Source organism: Sorex araneus, chromosome 2 (genome assembly GCF_027595985.1).
Source record: "Sorex araneus isolate mSorAra2 chromosome 2, mSorAra2.pri, whole genome shotgun sequence".
NCBI classification, from domain to species: Eukaryota; Metazoa; Chordata; class Mammalia; order Eulipotyphla; family Soricidae; genus Sorex; species Sorex araneus.
Genome location: NC_073303.1, coordinates 48,753,967 through 48,774,700, shown reverse-complemented (window position 1 = coordinate 48,774,700; position 20,734 = coordinate 48,753,967). Strand labels below are relative to the sequence as shown.

Sequence of the window (20,734 nt, the reverse complement as noted above, 5' to 3'; positions counted from 1 at the left end):
CCTCTCTCTGCAGCGGCACGGCTGCTGCCGGGCTCCCTGACCAAGGCCGACAGTCTCCTGCCTTCTCCTCACCCTCCTCTCTCACAGGCTGCGGCCCACAGCAAGGAGGCAGCTCACAAGCTGGGCCTCTCGGAACAGCCAATGCTGAGGTCTGGTGCCCCCCTGAGGCTGATGTGACAACGAGCGCCTGCCCTGACGCCAGCCTCCTTGAGCCTCAGGCGGAAGCCACCTTCCTGCTGAACCTGGTACGTCACCCTCTGGCCAAACACGGGCAGCACACGACGGAGCCGCAGAGTGCTCAGAAGTCTCCAGTGAGCGAGCAGCCAAGGAAAGAGTCTTACAGCTCCAGAGAGTGGGATTCATCTCGGCATCCCCTGAAGGAGAGTATGACCCACGCACAGGAAGGCTTCCGCTGCTTCTAAGCGGTTGTGACGCTAGCTGGAGAGTGCCGGGAATAAACACGCCTCTCGGCATAGACAGGCTGAGGAGGGCGTCGGGGATCGGCTTTGTTTCAGTTTTAAACACGTCCAAGGCCTGCCGGCCCACCTTTACTGACGGACACTTGACTAGACTGGAAGCAACCTGCACTGAGCCCCTGAGGAGCCCAAACAGGACAGTACGGGAGGATTTCCTCACTTAGACGCTCAGACGAGAGAAGCCAAACTCCCTCCTCTCCCCCGCCTGGTGAGGAGTGAGTACCTGAACAGGCAGGCGAGCAGCAACCATGCTGAGCCACTGGTGGGCCAGTCAGCGCAGGAGTAAATGGGGAGCACTGGAGCCTGAGCCCCGGCCACCGCTCCAGCATGGTGCGAGCCAGCACTTTTCACTCAGATGTGGAACATGAACAGTAGTCCGGCCTCTCAGAGCTGGTGACAAGAAAGATCCGACAGCCTGCTCTGTCAAGAGATACACAGGTGTTCTTCCAGAGACTGAAAAGCAACACTAAGGTCAACAGTCAGCAGACCAAGGGGCTGTAGCAAGGCAAGGCCACAAAAATGAGCAGTGATGCAGTCAGTGGAAGCTACAGTGAGTCTTAGAAACAACTACTGAAAACTTATTTTTCTGTGGACACCGTGATTTACCAAGTTAGCCACCGCTGCTTTCCAGTGTCCCAGCACTGTCCTGCCACCAGTCCCCAGCCCCCTCCACCTCCAGCCTGGTTCCTCGATAGGCATTTTTTGTTATTGCTTTTTGGGTCACATTTGGCAGATTACTCCTGGCTCTGTGCTTAGGGATCACTCCTCGAGAGGCTTGGGGGACAGCACAGGGTGCCTGGGACAGAAGTCAGGTTGGGCGTTCCGTGTTGCTGGCTCTGAGATGTGGATACATAGTCATGCCACACCACTATGTCACTGATGTATGAAGACTTACTTTAATTTTGGAAGTAAAAAACATACATATGCATTTAGAATTCAGACTGTTTTAGATGTCTCCCTTATTATTCAGTCTTAGAAAACACCAAGTCACTGAGAGGTCGAAGAACAAAGGGGGAATCATTTTTCTGCACGACCTGCACCCCTCTTTATCTTCTGTTTCTGCAACATTTTGGTAACTATAGAATTTCCAGGACCGAGTCTAGTCTCTAGAGATGGGAACACAGTTAACAGAGCTCCAAATAAAACAAAGTTATGTAGACCATCACACTTTAATCACTCTCGGAATCCAGCTCTAATGTAATAGGCATCGGGTTTCTTGAGAGGGAAGCAAGCTGGCCATGCCCTCTGAGCCCAGAGATCTCCCGATACTCCTGCCCGGGCTGTCACTGCTCCAGATACTGCGCTGTGATAAGTGAATAAGGGGATGCAATCAGGAAGCAGGTCCTCCCAGTCACCCAGGGCTGGCCCTGCCCACAAGCCCACGGCGAGTGAGGGCAGCAGCCCACACCAGCCAGGGACTTCCAGCTCCGCATCATGACTGGACCCCTGGAGTAAGGCACTGACAGGTCACATCCTGCCAATGCCACAATAAATTAGACTGCGCAACACCCCTGGAATCCCCTGGCCCATAATGCAAGCTCTGAATCCCTACACACATGATCCTGATAAATGCTTCTATAAGCCAAATGACTTTGAAGCTGTTCAAAGCAGATCATTTTAAACCCTGAACTGGAAGAGAGAGGTCACAGGATGGCAGCGCCTACTTCCTCTGCACGCACAGCCAGGCCCAGACTCCCACACTGTCCAGCCTGAGACATGGTGGATGGCCACCAAGTCTCCACTGAAGGGTGCAGAACAATCTAACTCAGAAAAGTCAATGAAATGAAAATGTTTCTCCAGTCATAAAGTTTAAAGAAAAACTGAGAAGAAACTTGAAAGACCATGAAACAACTCAGTTAAATTTTGTCACTAAAAGAGGGCCAGCGAAAATTAATTTATGGCATAAAGATTTAAGTTAGAAAATCTTTACTTTGAATTTCACTGAAATGATTTAATGAATTGTCAAATTTATAATAAATCTTAAAGTATTTAATAAATTTATGCATACATTCTTAGTACTCTTAATATACAAAATTTGAATGGCAAAGTAAAGTGATTTTACTACCAAGTCCCAAAACATATGTGCTCTCACTACTTTTATCTCTTTACTTTCCTGCCTTCATTTATTTCCCCCTATTGGCCACTGTAGACATGGGGCCAGTATATGCCCCTAACTACTGCTTCCTGCAGCTCCCCCAGTCACGAGGAGAGCGGTGGGCAAGGCTGCCCACTGACTATCCATCCGGTGGAGGTCTGACAGGACCCAATCAGAAATGAGCCTCTGGTGGGTGACAACTCCTGCAGCTGTTACTCGAAGGGTGCGCAGAAAGCAGTGCTCGGATTGTCTAGGGGCTACTGCCCGCAGGCCTCACCCGATGGATTCCCAGCCACTGGGCCAGACTGTTCAGTGCAGGGCTGCAGTGCCAGGAGTGATCGAGGCACCCTGGCGGAGCGCAGAAGCCCATCCCCCTACTCCCCGCGGCGCCGCCCGCCCTGCAGCTCTGCTCCCTACTAATGAAGTTCCCCTTCCCCTCCATCCCGGGCTTGGTCATCGTGCTCCCAGGTGACACAGCTGCTTGTGGGGCTCACAGACGTTCTCAATATGTATTTTATTTTTTAAATTTTTAAACAGCTGAGGTGCACACTCAGCTGTTCTGAGGGCTTACTTCTGAGTCTGTGCTCAGGGATTGCCCCTCACAGGGCTCAGGGGGCCATATATACTGCAGGGGCAGGAGCCAGCTGGTTGTGTGCAAGACAAATGCCCTACCCACTGCACTATCACCTAACCCCACTCCCTCAGTATGTTACAAATGAAACATACATTAATACACAATTAGTTCTATTTATTTATTAAATACGGTTTGGGGGCAGCACGTGGATGTGCTCAGGGATTCTTTTTGGCTCTGTGCTTAGGGGTCCTCCTTACCCTAGCAGTGCTCAGGAGTTATATCCATTGCTGGGTATCATTCTTGAACTAATGACATGCAAGACTAGCGTCTCAGTCCCTGCAGTGCCTCTTTCATCTCTTCAACCCCGTAATTATCTGCATTTGTCTATTTATTTTTGGTTTGGGGGCCACAACTGGTGGTGCTCAGGAATCATTCCTGGTAGACTTGGGGGACTGTATGGGGTGCTGGGAATTGAACCTGGGTTGTCAAGGGCGGAAGGGTGTTGTACTATCTCTCTGGCCTCCCAAATTTGTTTTAAGTAATTTACAGAAATTGATTTTCTATTTCTCTTAGGTTCCTCTGACACCCTTTTCTAATTCCTTGAAATCTCTCATTTTGCAGCTGCCTCAGAAGGAACCAAGTACTTTGCCTCTGGGGTTTCCTGAGTGCATGCCACTGGACTATCACTTACGAGGTACTATTTGCATCTTACTTTCCTAAGAAATTCATTGACTGTATTCTCTTTTTTTTTTTTTTTTTTTTTTTTGCTTTTTGGGTCACATCTGGCGATGCACAGGGGTTACTCCTGGCTCTGCACTCAGGAATCACCCCTGGCGGTGCTCAGGGGACCATATGGGATGCTGGGAATCGAACCCGGGTCAGCCGCTTGCAAGGCAAACGCCTTACCCGCTGTGCTACCGCTCCAGCCCCGACTGTATTCTCTTTGATAAATGTTTCTAGGTTATATAACCAAGGCTTAGAGGAAGGTGGAATCATTCCCTGAAGTTTAAGTTTTGCAGTGCGGGCCGGAGCAGTGGTTCAGTGGGCTGCCGCACAGGCTCTTCGTGCAGGAGGCTCAGGTTGGACCTGATTCCAAAGCACAGAGCCGGGAGCAACCTCTGAGCATCACACAGCCTCTGCTCTTTGTGGCCCATAATACATTTTTTTATTATGTTTGATACAAAATTTTTGGTAAGTAAAAAAACAAAAGGGTGCGAGTTACCATTTGGCTGACATTTCCCCCAAGGAAAGAAACAATATTCAGCACCTTAAGGATCTTTTTTCCTTCATTAGAGTTTAATACATACCAGTAATGAATCCCTCACAAAGCCTTCGATCTTTTTCATGCACCTTCTCTCCATGGAGATCAGTCTTTGAAAGAGACGCAGCACTGCGGTTTCAAGGCTGGGAAGGTATCGAAGCCAGAGGCAGACCACTGTTGACGTGGGGAGAGATATCTTCTTCCTTTCACCAAGAAATAAAAGTTTAAGTAGCAGAAAAAAAACAAAGAACTCAAAATCTAGCAATGAATTCAATTCGTGAATCTTTTCACTATGGCCATAGTAGTTTTCAGTATTTATAGTATAAATGAATATTTACCAAGAATCTACTTGCAAAATAAAAATGACTATATGGCTTACCTTGAGAAAAATGTCAGAAAAACAAAAAAACTTCAAAAAAGAATAAATATGTAAGGATGGAAGAAAACAGTGCATGGTAACAAAATGAGATTGCGAACGACCTGTGATATCCATGGTTATAACACAGCCTCTGAATGCACGGTGGGCATAAGAGTGAAGGCAGACAGCAGGAGCACAGCCACTACCAGCTGCAGATCCTCTGGGAACTTACTTCACTCCCAAACCTCCTCAACAGATTCCTTAGTAGAATGGGTTGTCTTGTGCTGGAGAAATAGTCCAGGGGTTAAGGGTCTTGCTTTGCACAAGCAGCCTGGGTTCAATCCCCATACCACATATGGCTGCCTGAGCTCCACTGGAGTAATCCCTGAGCACCACGGGGGGGGGGGGGCAAACTCAAGAAAAAACAACAAAAATGTTGTCTCCGTCATGGTGTCAATGGAAGAATTAAACTACCAGCAACACACAATATATGCATGGTTTTAGAGGTCTGAGTTCTTTCTTTCTTTTTTTTTTTTTTGCAGGCCAGTTTTCCCAGCACCACTTGTCTGAAGAGGCTTTCCTTGTTACACTCATATTCTTTGCTCCTCTATCAAAGATTAACTGGTCACATGACTGAGGGTCTGTCTCAGGAGATTCAAATCTATTCCATTTATCTAAGGGTCTTTATTCCAATATCATGTTCATTTAATTACTACCACTTTGTAGTATAGTTTGAAGTTGGGAAAAGTGATGCCTCCCATCTTCTTTTTCCTAAGGACTGATTTAGCTTTTCGGGGCAGGAGGATGTTATTGCTCCATATGAATTTCACGAGTGTTTGATCTATTTATTTAAACAATGACACGGGTATCCTTGTACAATTGCATTGTACAATGCCTTGGGGGAGTACTGCCATTTTGATATTAATCCTTCCAATCAATGATCAGGGGATGTGTTTCCATTTCCTTATGTCCTCTTTTTTCTCTTAAAGCAGTGTTTTGTAATTTTCTTTATATAGTTATTTCACCTCTTTAGTTAAGCTGATTCTGAGGTGCTTGATTTCTGAGATACAATTGTGAATGGTGTTGGTCTTTGTACTATCTCTTTCATTTTTGTATATAGGAAACTATGGACCTTGCATATTAATTTTGCATCCTGCCTCTTTACTACAAAACTCTATTGGTTCTAGAAGCTTTTTTTGTAGAATCTTTAGAATTTTCTAAGTATAGTATAATGCTATCCACAAGCAGCGAGAGCTTGACTACTTCCTTTCTTACCTGGATGCCCTTGATATCTTTTCCTAATTGCTATGGCAAGTACTTCCAATACTATATTGCATAGAAATGGTGAGAGTGGGCAACCTTGTTTTGTGCCTGATCTTAGAGGGAAGGCTTTTAGTTTCTACCCATTGAGTACAATGCTTGCAGTGGGCTTATGGTAAGTGGCCTTGACTATACTGAGGAAAGTTCCTTTAATTCTCATCTTGTTGATTTTTTAAAAAATCAAGAATGGCTGCCGAAACTTGTCAAATGCTTTCTCTGCAACTATTGGTATGATCAAATGGTTTTTATTTTTTCTTTTATTGATATGGTGTTTTATACAGTTTGACTGTTAAAGCATCCTTGCATTCCTGAGATGAATCCTACTTGGTCATTGTGTATGATCTTTTTGGTAAATTGTTGGATTCAATTTGCTAATACTTTGTTGCAGCTCTTTGCATCTGTGTTCATCAGGGATATTAGCCTGTAATTCTCGCTCTCTCTCTTTTTTTTTTTTGGTAGTCTCTATCTGCCATTGGTATCAGAGTAATGTTCACTTCATAAATTATTTGGAAGTGTTTCTGTTTCTTCAGTTTCCTGGAAAAGGATTGTCAATATGTCCTCTTTAAAGGTATGGAAGCATTCACTAGTGAGTCCATCTGGGCCTGTTTTTATTTTTGTGAAGGCTTTTAATTATCATTTCAATTTTCTTGATACTGATAAGTGTAGTCAGGTATTCTGAATCTTCTTGGTTCGGCTTTGGGAGGTGACAGAAGTTCAGGGTTTATCTACTTCTCCTAGGTTCTCTTGTTTCATGGCATAAAGATTCTCAAAGTAATCTCTGGTAATCCTTCGAATTTCTGTGGTGTCTGTTGTGATTCCTCTCTTTCATTTTCGACTTGGTTTATTAGGGTTCTCTTTCTTTGCAAGTTGTGCTAATGGTTAATAGATCAAAGAATCAGCTCTTGGTTTCATTGATCTTTCAGATTTTTTGGGGGGATATCAGTTCATTAATTTTCTAAATTTTATTATTTCTTTCCTCCCACATGCTTTGGGCTCTTTTTCTTGGTCATTTTCCAGTTTCTTAAGTTATGCAGTCAAGTTATTTATGTGGGCCCTTTCTTTCATTCTAAAGAATGTTTCCACAGCAGTGATCTTTCTCTTAACATCACTTTTGTTTTATCCCACAAGTTCTCATAGGCAGTGTCCTCACTGTTGTTTCTATGAATATTATTTATTTTTTATTTTATAAAGTAGTTAAAAATATTTTATTACATTTAATATTCAAATACCAGTCCTACCACCATTACACCTTCCCACCACCATATTTCAGATGTTTCCACCCCAAACCGCAACCCCTGCCCCAAAGCAGAACCGAAATAATATATTTTGTTTGGTTTGTTATGGAAAACCACTGAAAATTGCTACCAAAATGTTTCCTTAGAGGACAGAGTGTGATAGTTGTATTTCACAGAGAGGCCATGAAGCTCTTCTATAAGAGATCACTAACATGTTGTTAAAGGTTGAGCCCTGTGTGCTTATATATATATAAGCACAAATGTGGCCATGCAGTCACAAATGTGGCCATGCAGTCCAGGAACAGGTTCACTTGTGGGTAAAGCTTGGTCCGGCGTGTGGAGAGTAGCCATGAACAGGGTGGTGGTTTTCGGCTGCCGGGGCTGGGTCCCTTGGGGTGTGGAGGGGTCTCACCTGCCCCACTCCGGGGTGTCCCAAACAAAACAGCCTGATGTGGGGCTCAGCAGCATGGTCATGTTGAGCGTCATGTTACTCTCCCTCCTGGGAGAGAAGGACATGCGATCTGGATGGTGGCTGATGACGAGATTATCTGGCTTATGGGCATGACTGCTGATATGCTGCAGACAGGAGGATACTGGTGGGGAATCTCCATTCCCAGTTCCGTTGAACCCAGAGTTCTCAGTCACAAAGTCCCGCATACCTGGGTCTTCTGAGGATTCACTCGTGGGTGAGGCTCGGCCTGAGCATGTGGAGAGCAGTTGTGAGTAGGGTGGTGGTTGAGTTCTGGAGGTCTTCGGCTGCCGGGGCTGGATCCCTTGGGGCAGGGAGGGGTCTCACCTATCCCTCTTCAGGGCACCCCGAATGAAACAGCCTGGCACAGGGCCCGGTGGCATGGTTTTCTATGGATCTTTTAGTTTCCTCTTTGACTTCCTCTCTGACCCACTGGTTGTTTGGTAATGAACTACTTAATTTCCAGGTGTTTGAGTTGCTTCTCTATTTCTTTTTGTAATTAACTTCTACTTTCAATGCATCATCACCTGAGAAGAGAGCTGATATGATTTCTATGCTCTTGACTTTGTGGAGGTATGTTTTATGTGCCAGCATGTGGTCTATTTCCTTGTGCATTGAAGAATGTATATTTGGAGTTTTGAGGATTAAAGACCCTATATATCGACTAACCCCCTCTCTTCCATTTCTTCCCTCAAATAAAGTATTTCCTTGCTGAGCTTTAGCCCAGTTAAATCTATCAAGAGGTATCAAAGGGGTGTTGAGATCTCCAACTACTATTGTGTTGTTATCAATGTCTTTCTTCAAGTCTATTAGCAGTTGTTTTAAGAAGTTTGCTGGTGTTTCATTAGGTGCATATACATTTAGGAGTGTGAGTTCTTCTCGAAGTACAGATCATTAAGAAATGAACTTCACTGTCTTCTATAACCTTTTTCAGCCTTAAGTCTATGTCATCTGATACTAGTATGGTCACCTGGCCTTTTTGAGGAGGTTGTTTGCTTCAAAAACTGTCTACCAACCTTTGACTTGAGTCTGTGTTTGCTCTGACTGTTCAGATGTGCGTCGTGCAGGCAGCAGTGTGTTGTGCTGATTCTCTAATGCATCCTTCCACTCTGCATCTCTTGGTGTACTAGCACACTGATACTGAGATCGCTGTAATGCAGTTTTGCGCCATCTTTCTACAGGAGTTTGGCATGTTTGTGGGGCTTGTCTTGTCTTAGTCTGTTAAGTTCTTCTTGTAACAATGGCATTGAGTTCACTAAAGTTTCTGATTTGTTGTCTATCAGTGAAGATGTGCATTGTTCTTTCAAATCTGAATGACAGATTGAAATTCAAATCTGAATGACAGGCTGGGTATTCTTATGAGGCATTCATTTCATTGAGTTTTTTCATTATATACCACCACTGATTATGGGCCTGGAGGGTTTCATTAGTAGGTTTGCTGTAAATCTTAATGATGCTCCTTTGTATATAATTTCCTGTTTTTGATCTTGCTGTTGTTTCAGTATTATATCTCTATCTATGGTTTTCGTCATTCTGATTAGTATGTGTCCTGGAGTGTTTTTTATGTGGATCACTTTTTGCTGGTACCCTTCAGGCCTCCTGGACCTGGATGCATGCACTCTCCAACTTTGGGACCTTCTCAGCAATGATGACTTTGACTGTTGCTTCTACATCAGAGTTTTCTTCTTGCCCTTCTGGGACCACAGTGATTCGTATATTGTTCCTCTTGAATTTATCCCAAAGTTCCCTTGCCATCTATTGGTTTATTTTGAAGGTTTTCCCCCTCATTTTCTGCTGTTCTCTAGAGATTTTTCTGCACCTCATCTTGGAGCTCACTGATTCTGTCCTCAGCGGTTGTTACCCTACTGCTGAGGTATCCAGTGAGTTTTTCATTTCACCAACCAAGTTTTTCAGATCTTTTATTTCTGTTCAAGGTTTTTTCATTTTTTGCTTGTGTTTTATTGGCAGTTTGTCCCATTGTTTCTTTGAGCTCCTTATACAGCCTCAACAATTCCTCTTTAAATTCCCTGTCAGTGAGGTTATTTAGCTTATTATGACTGCCTGAATCACCTGGGCTAGCATCTTCACTTACTAATTCTGGTGGGGTTCTGCATTGATTTGCATGGTGACATTTGCAGACTGGAGTTGCTTCTTGTGTGTTATGTGGTTAGGTGCCTAAAGTAGGACGTCTTTGTATGTTTACAGTGAGTAATGGGAAGTGAAGAAGTGCAAATGGCGATCCTGAGCGAAAAAGTGGCTCCTCTACCCCACCCCTGGTGCCGCTGCTCTTCCTCTGTTTCCTAGGACTGGGGATGGGTGGGTCAACTCTGGGTGGCCACGCAGCCCCCACCATCCTCCTTGTTCACTTGGGGGGGGCAGCGTTTGTGCTGCTCCTGCAGCCTGGGATGCGAACCTCCTCCTACTCCTCACTGTGTTTTTAATTTGTATCTTCCTGATAATCAGAGATGATGATGAGTCTGCAGGCCATTGGTGTGTACTGGGAGAAGTGTTTATTCAGGTCTTTTGCTGATATTTTGCTTTGATTGGTTTGCTGCTGTTGTTCAGCTGCTTATGTCCTTTTATTATTCCTAGTATTTGAGGGACCATTATTAACAGTACTGTTGGTGGTAGGGTCTCATGCCTACATACAGTGCTCTAACACCATTCCACCCTGGTGTCTGCTTCCCTCCACCACTGTCTGTGTTCTTTACATGATGTGCAAATATCTTCTCCCAAAGTATCTTTGTGCTGTGTTAATATTTCCCTTTTCCCTGTGAAATACTTTTTTGATTGTCACAGTTGTTTTCTTTGTTTCCCTTGCTGCTACTTAAGTTGCTATAAAGCTGCTATAAAGTTGATAAAGAAGCAAAAAGAACAAGTAAGCCAGTGAACACTGATACCGGAAGTTAAACAACCTGAGGAGAGACAGATGGGATGCAGGCTGGAGGCTCTAGAGGCAGCCAGTGGGTTTCACTGTAAAAGACTTTATACACCTTAGAAACAAATAAAGTGGACATTTCAATTACTACTTACTGATTCTTTAATATATTTTTTCCTTTTTTGGTTTTGGGCCACACTCACAATACTATGGCTGATTCTTGGCTTGGTGTTCAGGCATCATTGCTGGAGAGACTCGAGACCACATGGGACGCCAGTCATCAAACCCAGGCCAACAGAGTGCAAGGCAAGTGTCCTGCTGCTGTACTATCGCTCTGACCCTGTCTAACAACTTTTTACCCTTGATAGCACTCCAGCCATTATTCATGTAGACAGTCATCTAAATTACCTGACAGTAACATGTCAATAGTTACTGTTTACTCTGGCACTGTGGCAGGCATTGTGCTAAATATGCATATCATAAGAAACTGGGCCCACTGAAACACTGCCAGTTGCTCAGTGGTCAATGTAGTGCCTGGGATTAACCTCTAGTTCTCTGCAAGCAAAAGAACTAGACCCTTGGCCCCTTGGTTTCTGTCACCATAATTACATAATAACAGATGATACCCCTTTCAACTCTTTTTTGGTATTGTTTGGGGGAGCACACACTAGGATACTCAGTTGCTGTGTCTGGTACAGTACTCTTGAGTCACTTCTGGGGGAACTATGCCATGTCAGGGATCAAACCGTGGCCTCCTGCGAACTCTCTCTGGCCCTAACCAAGTCCTCTAACAAAGTGTTATAGTCTAAAATATAAATTTAACCAAAGTTCATATTAGGTTGGCTAGTTGGAGAATCAGGCAACCATTCTTCCATTTATTGGCTGTCCCTCCATTCAGTCATTAAAGTTCTTTAGTTTGAAGGGATAAATGAGGATTTATTATTAAGGTCATATCTGCTGAATAATTTCTACTTTACAGTCTTGTTAAAAATTTAAAAGTTTCTCCAGGTCATCTAAACTGCAAAGACGCAAACTTCTGGTGTTAAACAGAAGACAGACACTCCATTTCTGAAAATACATGACTATATTTAGAAATCAAGGCCAAAGATACCCTGTAGCTATAAAACCTGAAATTGCACTGGCATGTTGTGATAAGCAAGTAGCGGAAAGTGCCACATGGGAAAAGGCACATCAGTCCAAGTATGGAATCAAATGGCAAGACAGCAAGTGATGCCAGGTAAAACATCTGAGTGCTGGTTTTTTGGTTTTTTTTTTTTTTTTTTGCTTTTTTTGGGTCACATCCGGCAATGCACAGGGGTCATTCCTGGCTCTGCACTCAGGAATTACCTCTGGCGGTGCTCAGGGGACCATATGGGATGCTGGAAATAGAACCCAGGTCGGCTGCATGCAAGGCAAATGCCCTACCCGCTGTGCTATTGCTCCAGCCCCCTGAGTGCTGTTTTATCCCAAGGGGTTGGGAATAAAAAGGGTATTGGGACTGGATGGTAATTCAGAGACTGAATTCAAACTGATTAAATAACCCAGTCTCACATGCCCCAAATGTGTTGCAGAGATGCTCTGTCTAAGCAAAAATATCCAGGAGATTCTAATCTTTATGGCACTATTAGGGGATTTTGTTGAGCTATAGCTGCAAAAATTAGACAAGTTGAAGATCACGCAGAATTTCTGAACAGTAGATTAGCAGATAAAATTTTTGAAGTCAAATAAATTATATTAACTGTTGAGAGAAAAATGTATTATCACAAGTACAATATACAGCAAGGAGTTTGGGCTTAGGAATAGAGGCAATGCCTTTAGGTTTCCATTAGGAGGCACTGTCTGTCCCCAACCCTCAGTCTTCTCTGGAAAAGGCACTGCCTTAGATTTCTTTGAAAGAGGCACTGCCCTCAGCCTTCTGTGAAGGAGGAAATGCCCTCAGCTTTCAGTTAGGCCCTGCAGATGGGTGTGGCTGCAGAGTGGCCAGTCTCTACTTTCTCTGGCAGTAAGTTCGACCTGGAACAGTTCTGTGGGGTTTCAAAAGAGGATGCTAAAGTGCATTTGTCTTCCATTCTCTTTAATCAGCTCCTGCTGATAAAATAACTGGGGTTATTATATGGTGCTTGCCTTGCAAGCAGCAAACCCTGATTTCATCCCCAGCACCACACTGGGTCCCTCAAACACTTCTAGGAGTGATCCCTAAACAGAGCCAAGAGTAAGCCTTGAGCACTTCCAGATGTACTTCACCACCAAATACAAAACAAAACAAGAAACAAAACCAAAAATGTAGCGAAAACCTAGAAATGAGAAATCACTGGGGGCTGGAGCGATAACACAGCGGGTAGGGCGTTTGCCTTGCACGCGGCTGACCGACCCGGGTTCGATTCCCAGCATCCCATATGGTCCCCTGAGCACCACCAGGAGTAACCCCTGTGCATCGCCGGGTGTGACTCAAAAAGCAAAAAAATAAAAATAAATCACTAAAATTGGTATGTGAGAAAAACCTACTCCTTTAACAGCATAAAATTAAATCTAAACAAATGGAAAGACAAAAACATCCTTGAATGGGTGGGTATAAAGTCCTAGCACCACAGAGATGCTAGTTCCGGGCCAGGGAGAACATAAAGGGCTGGTAGACATGCCTGGAAAACAGAGAGGCTCCCAGTCTGATCCCTGGCACTGCACAGCCCTGCCCAGCACTACCAGCTATAGCCATGGTCCCTAAGAACTGATGGGGAGCATCTCCCAAAAGATGAAGGTTTCCCTAAGTTAATGCATCTTTACTGGATCTTTACTGAACGATATGGATGTTAAAGGTAAGAGCTGAAAAACACTGAGGAAGAAGAGAAATGGGGGAACTAGATATATTCTATATTTAGCATTTTGGGGGAAAGAATCTACCATTAAAACAAAGTAGTCTTGGTACATAAATGTGAAACAGGTAAAATAAATAGAAGTCACAAATTCTCTTTAATCAGCTCCTGCTGCCCATTGAAAATACTTATATGGTTAAAAGAACACCATAGCAGGTTGTTTTGGTAGAAAGTTCTGGAATCTGAGAGTAGGGGAAAGCAACTGCTCTAACAAATAATATTTAAAATAAAAATTAAAAAAGAACTGGGAGGGGCTGGAGAGATAGCACAGCGGGTAAAGTGTTTGCCTTGCATGCAGCTGACTGGGTTCTGATTCCCAGCATCTCATATGGTCCCTGAGCACCGCCAGAGGTAATTCCTGAGTGCAGAGCTAGGAATAAGCCCTATGCATTGCTGGGTGTGATCCAAAAAGAAAAAAAAAAAAAGGAACTGGGAGCCTACAGATTAAAAAAAAAAAATCTTTGAACATAACTAAATGCAATGTATGGACTTTGCACTCTGATTCCAAGAAGCCAAACCAACTAAAAAATAACATGTTAAGATGATTAGGAGAATTTACACTAAGTGTTCAATTTATTTTTAACTTTTACAGATAAAAAGTAGTCTTCTTTTTTTTTTGTTTTGTTTTTGGGTCACACCTGGCGATGCTCAGGGGTTATTCCTGGCTTATGTACTCAGAAATTGTGCTGAAATTACTCCTGGCGGTGCTCAGGGGACCATATGGGATGCTGGGAATCGAACCTGGGTCGGCTACAAGCAAGGCAAAGACCCTCCCCGCTGTGCTATCACTCCAGCCCCAGTTAGTCATATTAAAAAAAAATATTTCCAGTTTCCCATTCCTCAAGTAAAAGACTTGGAAGTCATTACTTAGTTCAAAAAAGTAAGAATCAGAACAGAATGAATACTTTTTTTTTTTTTGGCAGGCATTCGGGGTGGGTGGGGGTTGAGGTCATACCTATGGCTGCTGGGGGAAAACGGGGACTCCCACAGGCAAAACATGAGCTTAGCTCTTTGAGCTACCTCCCTATACATAAATGATCTGAGTAAAGAAAGAAAACATAAAGTAAACCCTGGAAAGACTGATGAATGCAATACACAGACTTCTGGCATACTGAAGAAGAGACCTACAAGTGGAAACTACCAAAGGAACAAGTGCTAAATGGAAAACCTGAGCCAAAATAGCAGATAGCTGGATGCTCAGTACTAACAGCTCAGTGAAAAACTCCAGGGACCAACCAGGGGTTATAGCACTTACTTGCACTGCATGCAGGTAACTGTAGTTAGATCGCTGGCACTGCTGGATGCAGACCAACCCGTTTACCAAGGTGCTCAGGGGACCATATGGGATGCTGGGAATTGAACCCAGGTCAGCCGCGTGCAAGGCAAATGCCCTACCCGTTATACTATCGCTCTTGCCCCACTTCTCTGCTTTTTCTCAGGGGGTGGGGTGGGGCTTAGATCACACCTGGTTGTGCTCAAGTCCTGGCTTTGTGTCTGGGAGACTATGTGGCCTCATGAATGGGACCAGGATAAAAACTTAACCCCTGGACTCTTTGTCCAGTCTTCTCACTCTGTTCTTTATTTTTTAATTTTAGCCACCCTTGATTCTCACTTTCACATTACTGGTCCGGATTCATGCAGACAGCAGGCCAACACCAGACCCACTACCTCAGGGTTCCCCTCCCCCTCCCCTACCACACACCGCTACCTCACCATCCCTATCACCCTGCCGCTGTCTCACTGCCCGGAAGGCTCTACTCTGTACAGAGATATCAAGATTCTGTCGTTTGCAGCCATCTGTTTCTCCCATACTATGGATTTTTCATATCCTGTGTGAGAGATCATTCTGCCTCTGTCCTCCTTCTGGTTGCCTTCACTCAGCATGATACTCTCTAGTTCCATCCACGCAGCAGCAAACTGCATGATACCATCTTTCCTTTGAGCCGGATAGTTTTCCACTGTACATATGACCATAGATTCTTTATCCAGCCATTTGGTCTTGGTCACTTGGATTGTTTCTGAATTTTTGGCTTTTGTGAATTGTGCTGCAATGAACACAGGAGTGCAGATGTATTTTTTGAATAGAGTTTTTGAGCCCTGGGGTAGATACACAGAAGTGGGTTGTTGGGTCATACGGAAGCTTAATTCTAAGGTTTTTGAGAAGTATCTATATTGTTTTTCAAAAAGGTTAAACCAATCATCATTTCCACAAGCAACAGATGATGTTTCCTTTGTCTCCACACTCCTGCCAACCCCGATTGTTTATGATCTGTGTGGTGTGCAAGCATCAATGGTGTGAAGTGTTATCTCACTGTGGTGCATTTCATGGCTGATGAGTGACACAGAGTATTTTTCATTTGGCTCTTGGTCATCTGTATGTCTTCTCTGAGGAAACTTCTGTTCACCATTCTAACCACATTTTTTTTTTACCATTTTACTATTCTTGAGGTATTAGTATTTACAATACTGTTAATTATACTTTTCATGTGTACATCATTCTAACATCACACCCTTCACCAGAGAGTCGCTTCCTTCCACCAGTGTTTCAAGGACCCAACCCCATCATAAATCCTCCTGGATGTAAACTTAGTTCTATAGACAAAATATACAGTTCTGATTACTTTGGTCATTTGTTGTTCCTTAAATATACTTCTTTATATACCACAGATGCAAGGGATCATTTAAAAATTATTGTGAGGTGGTGGCACCTATACACATAAAGATGACTAAAGCTGAAGTTCTGAAACTCTACAAAACTGTACATCAACAAGTTAAAAATTTGTTTTTCAAAAACTATCTTTGGAGACCAGAGAGATAGTACAATGAGTAGGGAGAGTGTCTTGCATGCTGCTGACCCAAGTTTGATCCTTGGCATCCCATATGTTTCCTGAGCACCACTAAGATTAATTCCTGAACTTAGAGCCAGGAGTAATTCCTGAACATCTCAGGATGTGGCCCCAAAGTCAAAAACCAAACCAAACCAAAAGACGCTGCATCTTTCTCTTTTTGTAGATACATAAGTTTATTTTATTTATTGTATAAAAAATCCCAGAGAAGCAAAAAAGTATAGTCAAAATGACATCTGCACTTATATGTTCATCACAGCACTGTTTACAATAGCCAGAATCTGGAAAAACCCCGAGTGCCCTAGAACAGCTGACTGGTTGAACAAACTTTGGTACATCTATACAATGGAATACTATGCAGCTGTTAGAAAAAATGAGGTCATGAACTTTGCATATAAGTGGATCAGCATGGAAAGTATCATGCTAAGTGAAATGAGTCGGAAAGAGAGGGACAGACATAGAAAGATTGTACTCATCTGTGGAATATAGAATAATAAAATAGGAGACTAACACCCAAGAATAGTAACACCCAAAAATAAGTACCATGAGGTTGACTCTATGGCTTTGAAGCTGGCCTCACATTCTGGGGAGAGGGGAACTCAGATAGAGATGGGAACACCAAGTAAAATGTGGTTGGAAGCCATGCAGGGGAAGGGTGATGCGTGCTGAATGTAGACTAGAGACTGAGCACTATGGCCACTCAACACCTTTATTGCAAACCACAACACCTAATTAGAGAGAGAGAACAAAAGGGAATACCCTGCCACAGTGGCAGGGTGGGGTGGGGGGAGATGGGATTGGGGAGGGTAGGACGGATGCTGGGTTTACTGGTGGTGGAGAATGGGCACTGGTGAAGGGATGGTTTCTCGAACTTTGTGTGAGGGAAACATGAGCACAAAAATGTATAAATCTGTAACTGTACCCTCACGGTGATTCACTTGATTCACGGTGATTCACCCTGCACTCTAGGAATATCAGAGTGCTTGCACTCAACTTTGGAAAATTCTCAGCTATGCTTTCTTTCACTAGTGGTTCTTCATCAAATTTATCTTCCTGGTCCTCAGGGACTCCACTGATTCTTACATTGTTCCTCTTGACTTCATTCCATAGTTCTCTGGCGGTTAATTTCCTTTCAGACTTTTGCCCATCTTCTGTTGTTTTCTAGAGGTTTCCTGCATCTCATCTTGGAGCTCCTTAATACTTCAGCTGCAGTTAATTGATTGCTGAAAACTTCTCTTGTACTTCTTAAAATCATAACCTAACATACTCTCAGTTTCTGTCACTTCTGAATATAGTTTTCTCATTAGTGCTCTCATATATTCTTGTGCTTGGCTGAGCTCCTTCAACATCCTCCCTGTGGTGTCACTGCAGTCACTCTCTGAGAGTTTACAGAACTGGCGGGGACTGCAGATAGCACCTCTTGTTCTCACCCAGTGAGCTCAGTGGGCTTGTCTGCGTTCCCATTGCTTGCTGTGTCCCTGCTGTGCTGAGGGCGAATCTTGGTACTTTTCCTCCAGGAGCCTCTGAGGGATCCAGACTGGCTGTTGCTTCCTTTCCCTCCCTGTCTGCACCCCGTGACGGGAGTAGAGTATGAGCTGTGTGAAGGACCAAGAGCACAGCAGGGGCGGGGAAGTCGGGCTGGAGGGGTGGGCTGGAGGCTGGAGGGAGGCTGGAGGGAGGGAACCTGCATCATTTTAACACCCCGGGGATTTCAGTGGGAGGCCACCCTGGCCTGGGAGGCTGCAGGGCAAACAGAAGGCCAGGGATGCTCAGCTGCTGAGAATATGGCTGGGACTCTGTTTTTATTGTTCCCTAAAATACTGACCAACACATATAAATAAAGAACATGTTGTCTTCCCTTGTTCCTCACCACCACATTACCAAAAGCCAAATTCAAGGAGTTCTTTAACCTATTACATCAAGAAAAAAATCTTTTTTTGGTGGTGCTGGGAGAGGTTTGGCCACATCTGGTGGTACTCCTCCAAGTTCCCCTGGCTCTGTGCTCAGGGATCACTCCTGGTGGGGCTGAGGAGGCCATAATCTGTGGTCCGCTACATACAAGGCACGTGACTTAGCCCCTGGACTATCTCTCTAATCCCTCAAGAAAAAAAATTAAGACATGCCAAAAAGAAACTTATACTCACACACACAATCTGAAGAGACAGAATAAGAATTAGAACCAGGCATGGTATAGATGCTAAAATTATCAGAAAAGAATCTAAAATAACTATGACTGATACGTTAAGAGCTCTAAAGGGAAAAGTAGGTAACATGCAAGAACAGCCATGCAATGACAGCACACAGATGGAATGCCTAGTAAACAGAAATACAAACCCAACTTTGTTACTGAAAAGAACGCTGTTAGTGGGTCACTGGACTGGCTGAAAAAAGAACCTCTGAGAGAGACTATCCCAATATAAGTCATAAAAACTGAGAGGCAAAGAGAATGAAGACTGAGAAAAACATCCGGAATATCCAAAGGCGGTGGGACCACTCTGTAAGAAAAAACATAACCAAAATAGGTATAACAGATGCGAGAAAAGAAAGACACAAAAGAAATATTTGAAACAATAATATTTCCTTAAACAAATGCCAGAAATCAATTCTGTATCCAGGAGGCTCAGAGAACAACAAAAAGAACAACAAAAAAATGGCAAACTATGAGAGCCATACATTTGGGAAGTAGAAAAGTCAAGTAAAGAAAACAATCTTTAAGGAAATAAGATGGAAAAACATTATATACACAGATAAGATTATACTTACTTTTTCAGAAACTATGCAAACAAGAGAGTGAAATTTTCAAAGTGGTGACAGAATAAGGACAGCGGTACAGAATTCTGTAAGAGAAGAAATGCCTTCTCAGAGAAACAAACACAGAAGGGGTCCGCAGACCTGCCATTGAAGAAGGGTCGCAGAAGTCCTTTAGGAGAAGAAAAATAGCACAAACTGAGGTCAACACAAAGGTGATGGAACAAGGAATAACTGAAACAAAGTACAGCACTTTTAGTTCTGTCATTTGGAGGACAGGGAGCCCCTCCCATGTTGCTGAGGCTTGAGGACCCCCCAGAGGGTCTCAGCCAACCTGGTGCGAGATCAGAGACGGTGGCATGGGGCTGCCAACCGGGTGCGGGATCAGAGACGGTGGCGTGGGGCTGCCAACCGGGTGCGGGATCAGAAAGAGACGGTGGTGCGGGGCTGCCAACCGGGTGCGGGATCAGAGGGAGATGGTGGCGCGGGGCTGCCAACTGGGTGCGGGATCAGAGAGAGACGGTGGCGCGGGGCTGCCAACCGGGTGCGGGATCAGAGAGAGACAGTGGCGCGAGGCTGCCAACCGGGTGCGCGATCAGAGACGGTGGCGCGGGGTGCCAACCCGGTGCGGGATCAGAGACGGTGGCGCGGGGCTGCCAACCGGGTGCGGGATCAGAGACGGTGGCGCGGGGCTGCCAACCGGGTGTGCGATCAGAGCCGGTGGCGTGGGGCTGCTTAGCTGTGGGGACAGGCACTGCGCGGGCAGCCCTGAGGGTGTCTGAGGACCTCCAGGACTCCGTGTGGCAATGCTCGGGGGACTGAGCGGGGCCACAGGTGATCGCAGGTGGCTGCGCCCAAGGCATTCACCTCCCCTCCTCTAGGGCCTGCCGGCCCCATTCCTGTCTCCACCATCTTCTTTTTCATGCAGATACTCGTGGTGGTACTCAGGGGCTTTTTCTGACTCTGGATTCCGAAGTGACACGGAGCAGTGCCTGTGGGACCATATGTGATGCCCATATGTGGAACCATGTGTGACACCTGGGGGATCATATGTGAGACCCAGGGGACCATTATGTGATCCCAGTGAACCATATGTGATGCCAAGTACTGAAACCTGGGACAAAGGTAAGTATCTTAACCCCTACATAATCTCCTTTCCCCACAACTCCATTTTTCGTAATTAACTTATGTGATAAAAATTTGCTCAAAGTAACAGTAGGAATAGCGTATTCGCTGAATGATGTATGTTTATACAGATACACATACATGCTTAGATATGGAAATGGAAGACAGTAATGATAAAAGTGACAGGATAAAGGAATTAAGGATTTTTTCTAAGGTGCTTATACCTGTCAAGTGGCACCTAAAAGTGGACCCAGAGGCCAAAAGAGATTACAGATCCTGGTGCAAATCCCCAGAACTGAATATATGACAAAGGTGCTGGGTTAAAAGTCTTTTTGGCCCTTGGGTCACAATTGGTGGTGTTTAGAGCTTACTCCTGGCTCTGCACGTAGGGATTGCCCTAGAGTGGCTTGAGAAACTATCTGTGGTGCCAGGGATCAAACCCAGGTGGACCATGGGTAAAGTATATCCAGTGATACGAT

At 44.4% G+C, this 20,734-nt stretch overlaps 1 protein-coding gene across 1 annotated transcript in view; it reads right to left on the bottom strand.

The window, feature by feature from the left end:
• FANCC (FA complementation group C) overlaps window positions 1–20,734 on the bottom strand; it is a 197,057-nt gene that overhangs the window by 24,382 nt on the left and 151,941 nt on the right. Inside the window, exon 8 of the mRNA XM_055126768.1 lies at window positions 4,453–4,609. Coding sequence (XP_054982743.1) covers window positions 4,453–4,609 — 157 coding nt within the window. The remainder of the gene's footprint in view (window positions 1–4,452; window positions 4,610–20,734) is intronic.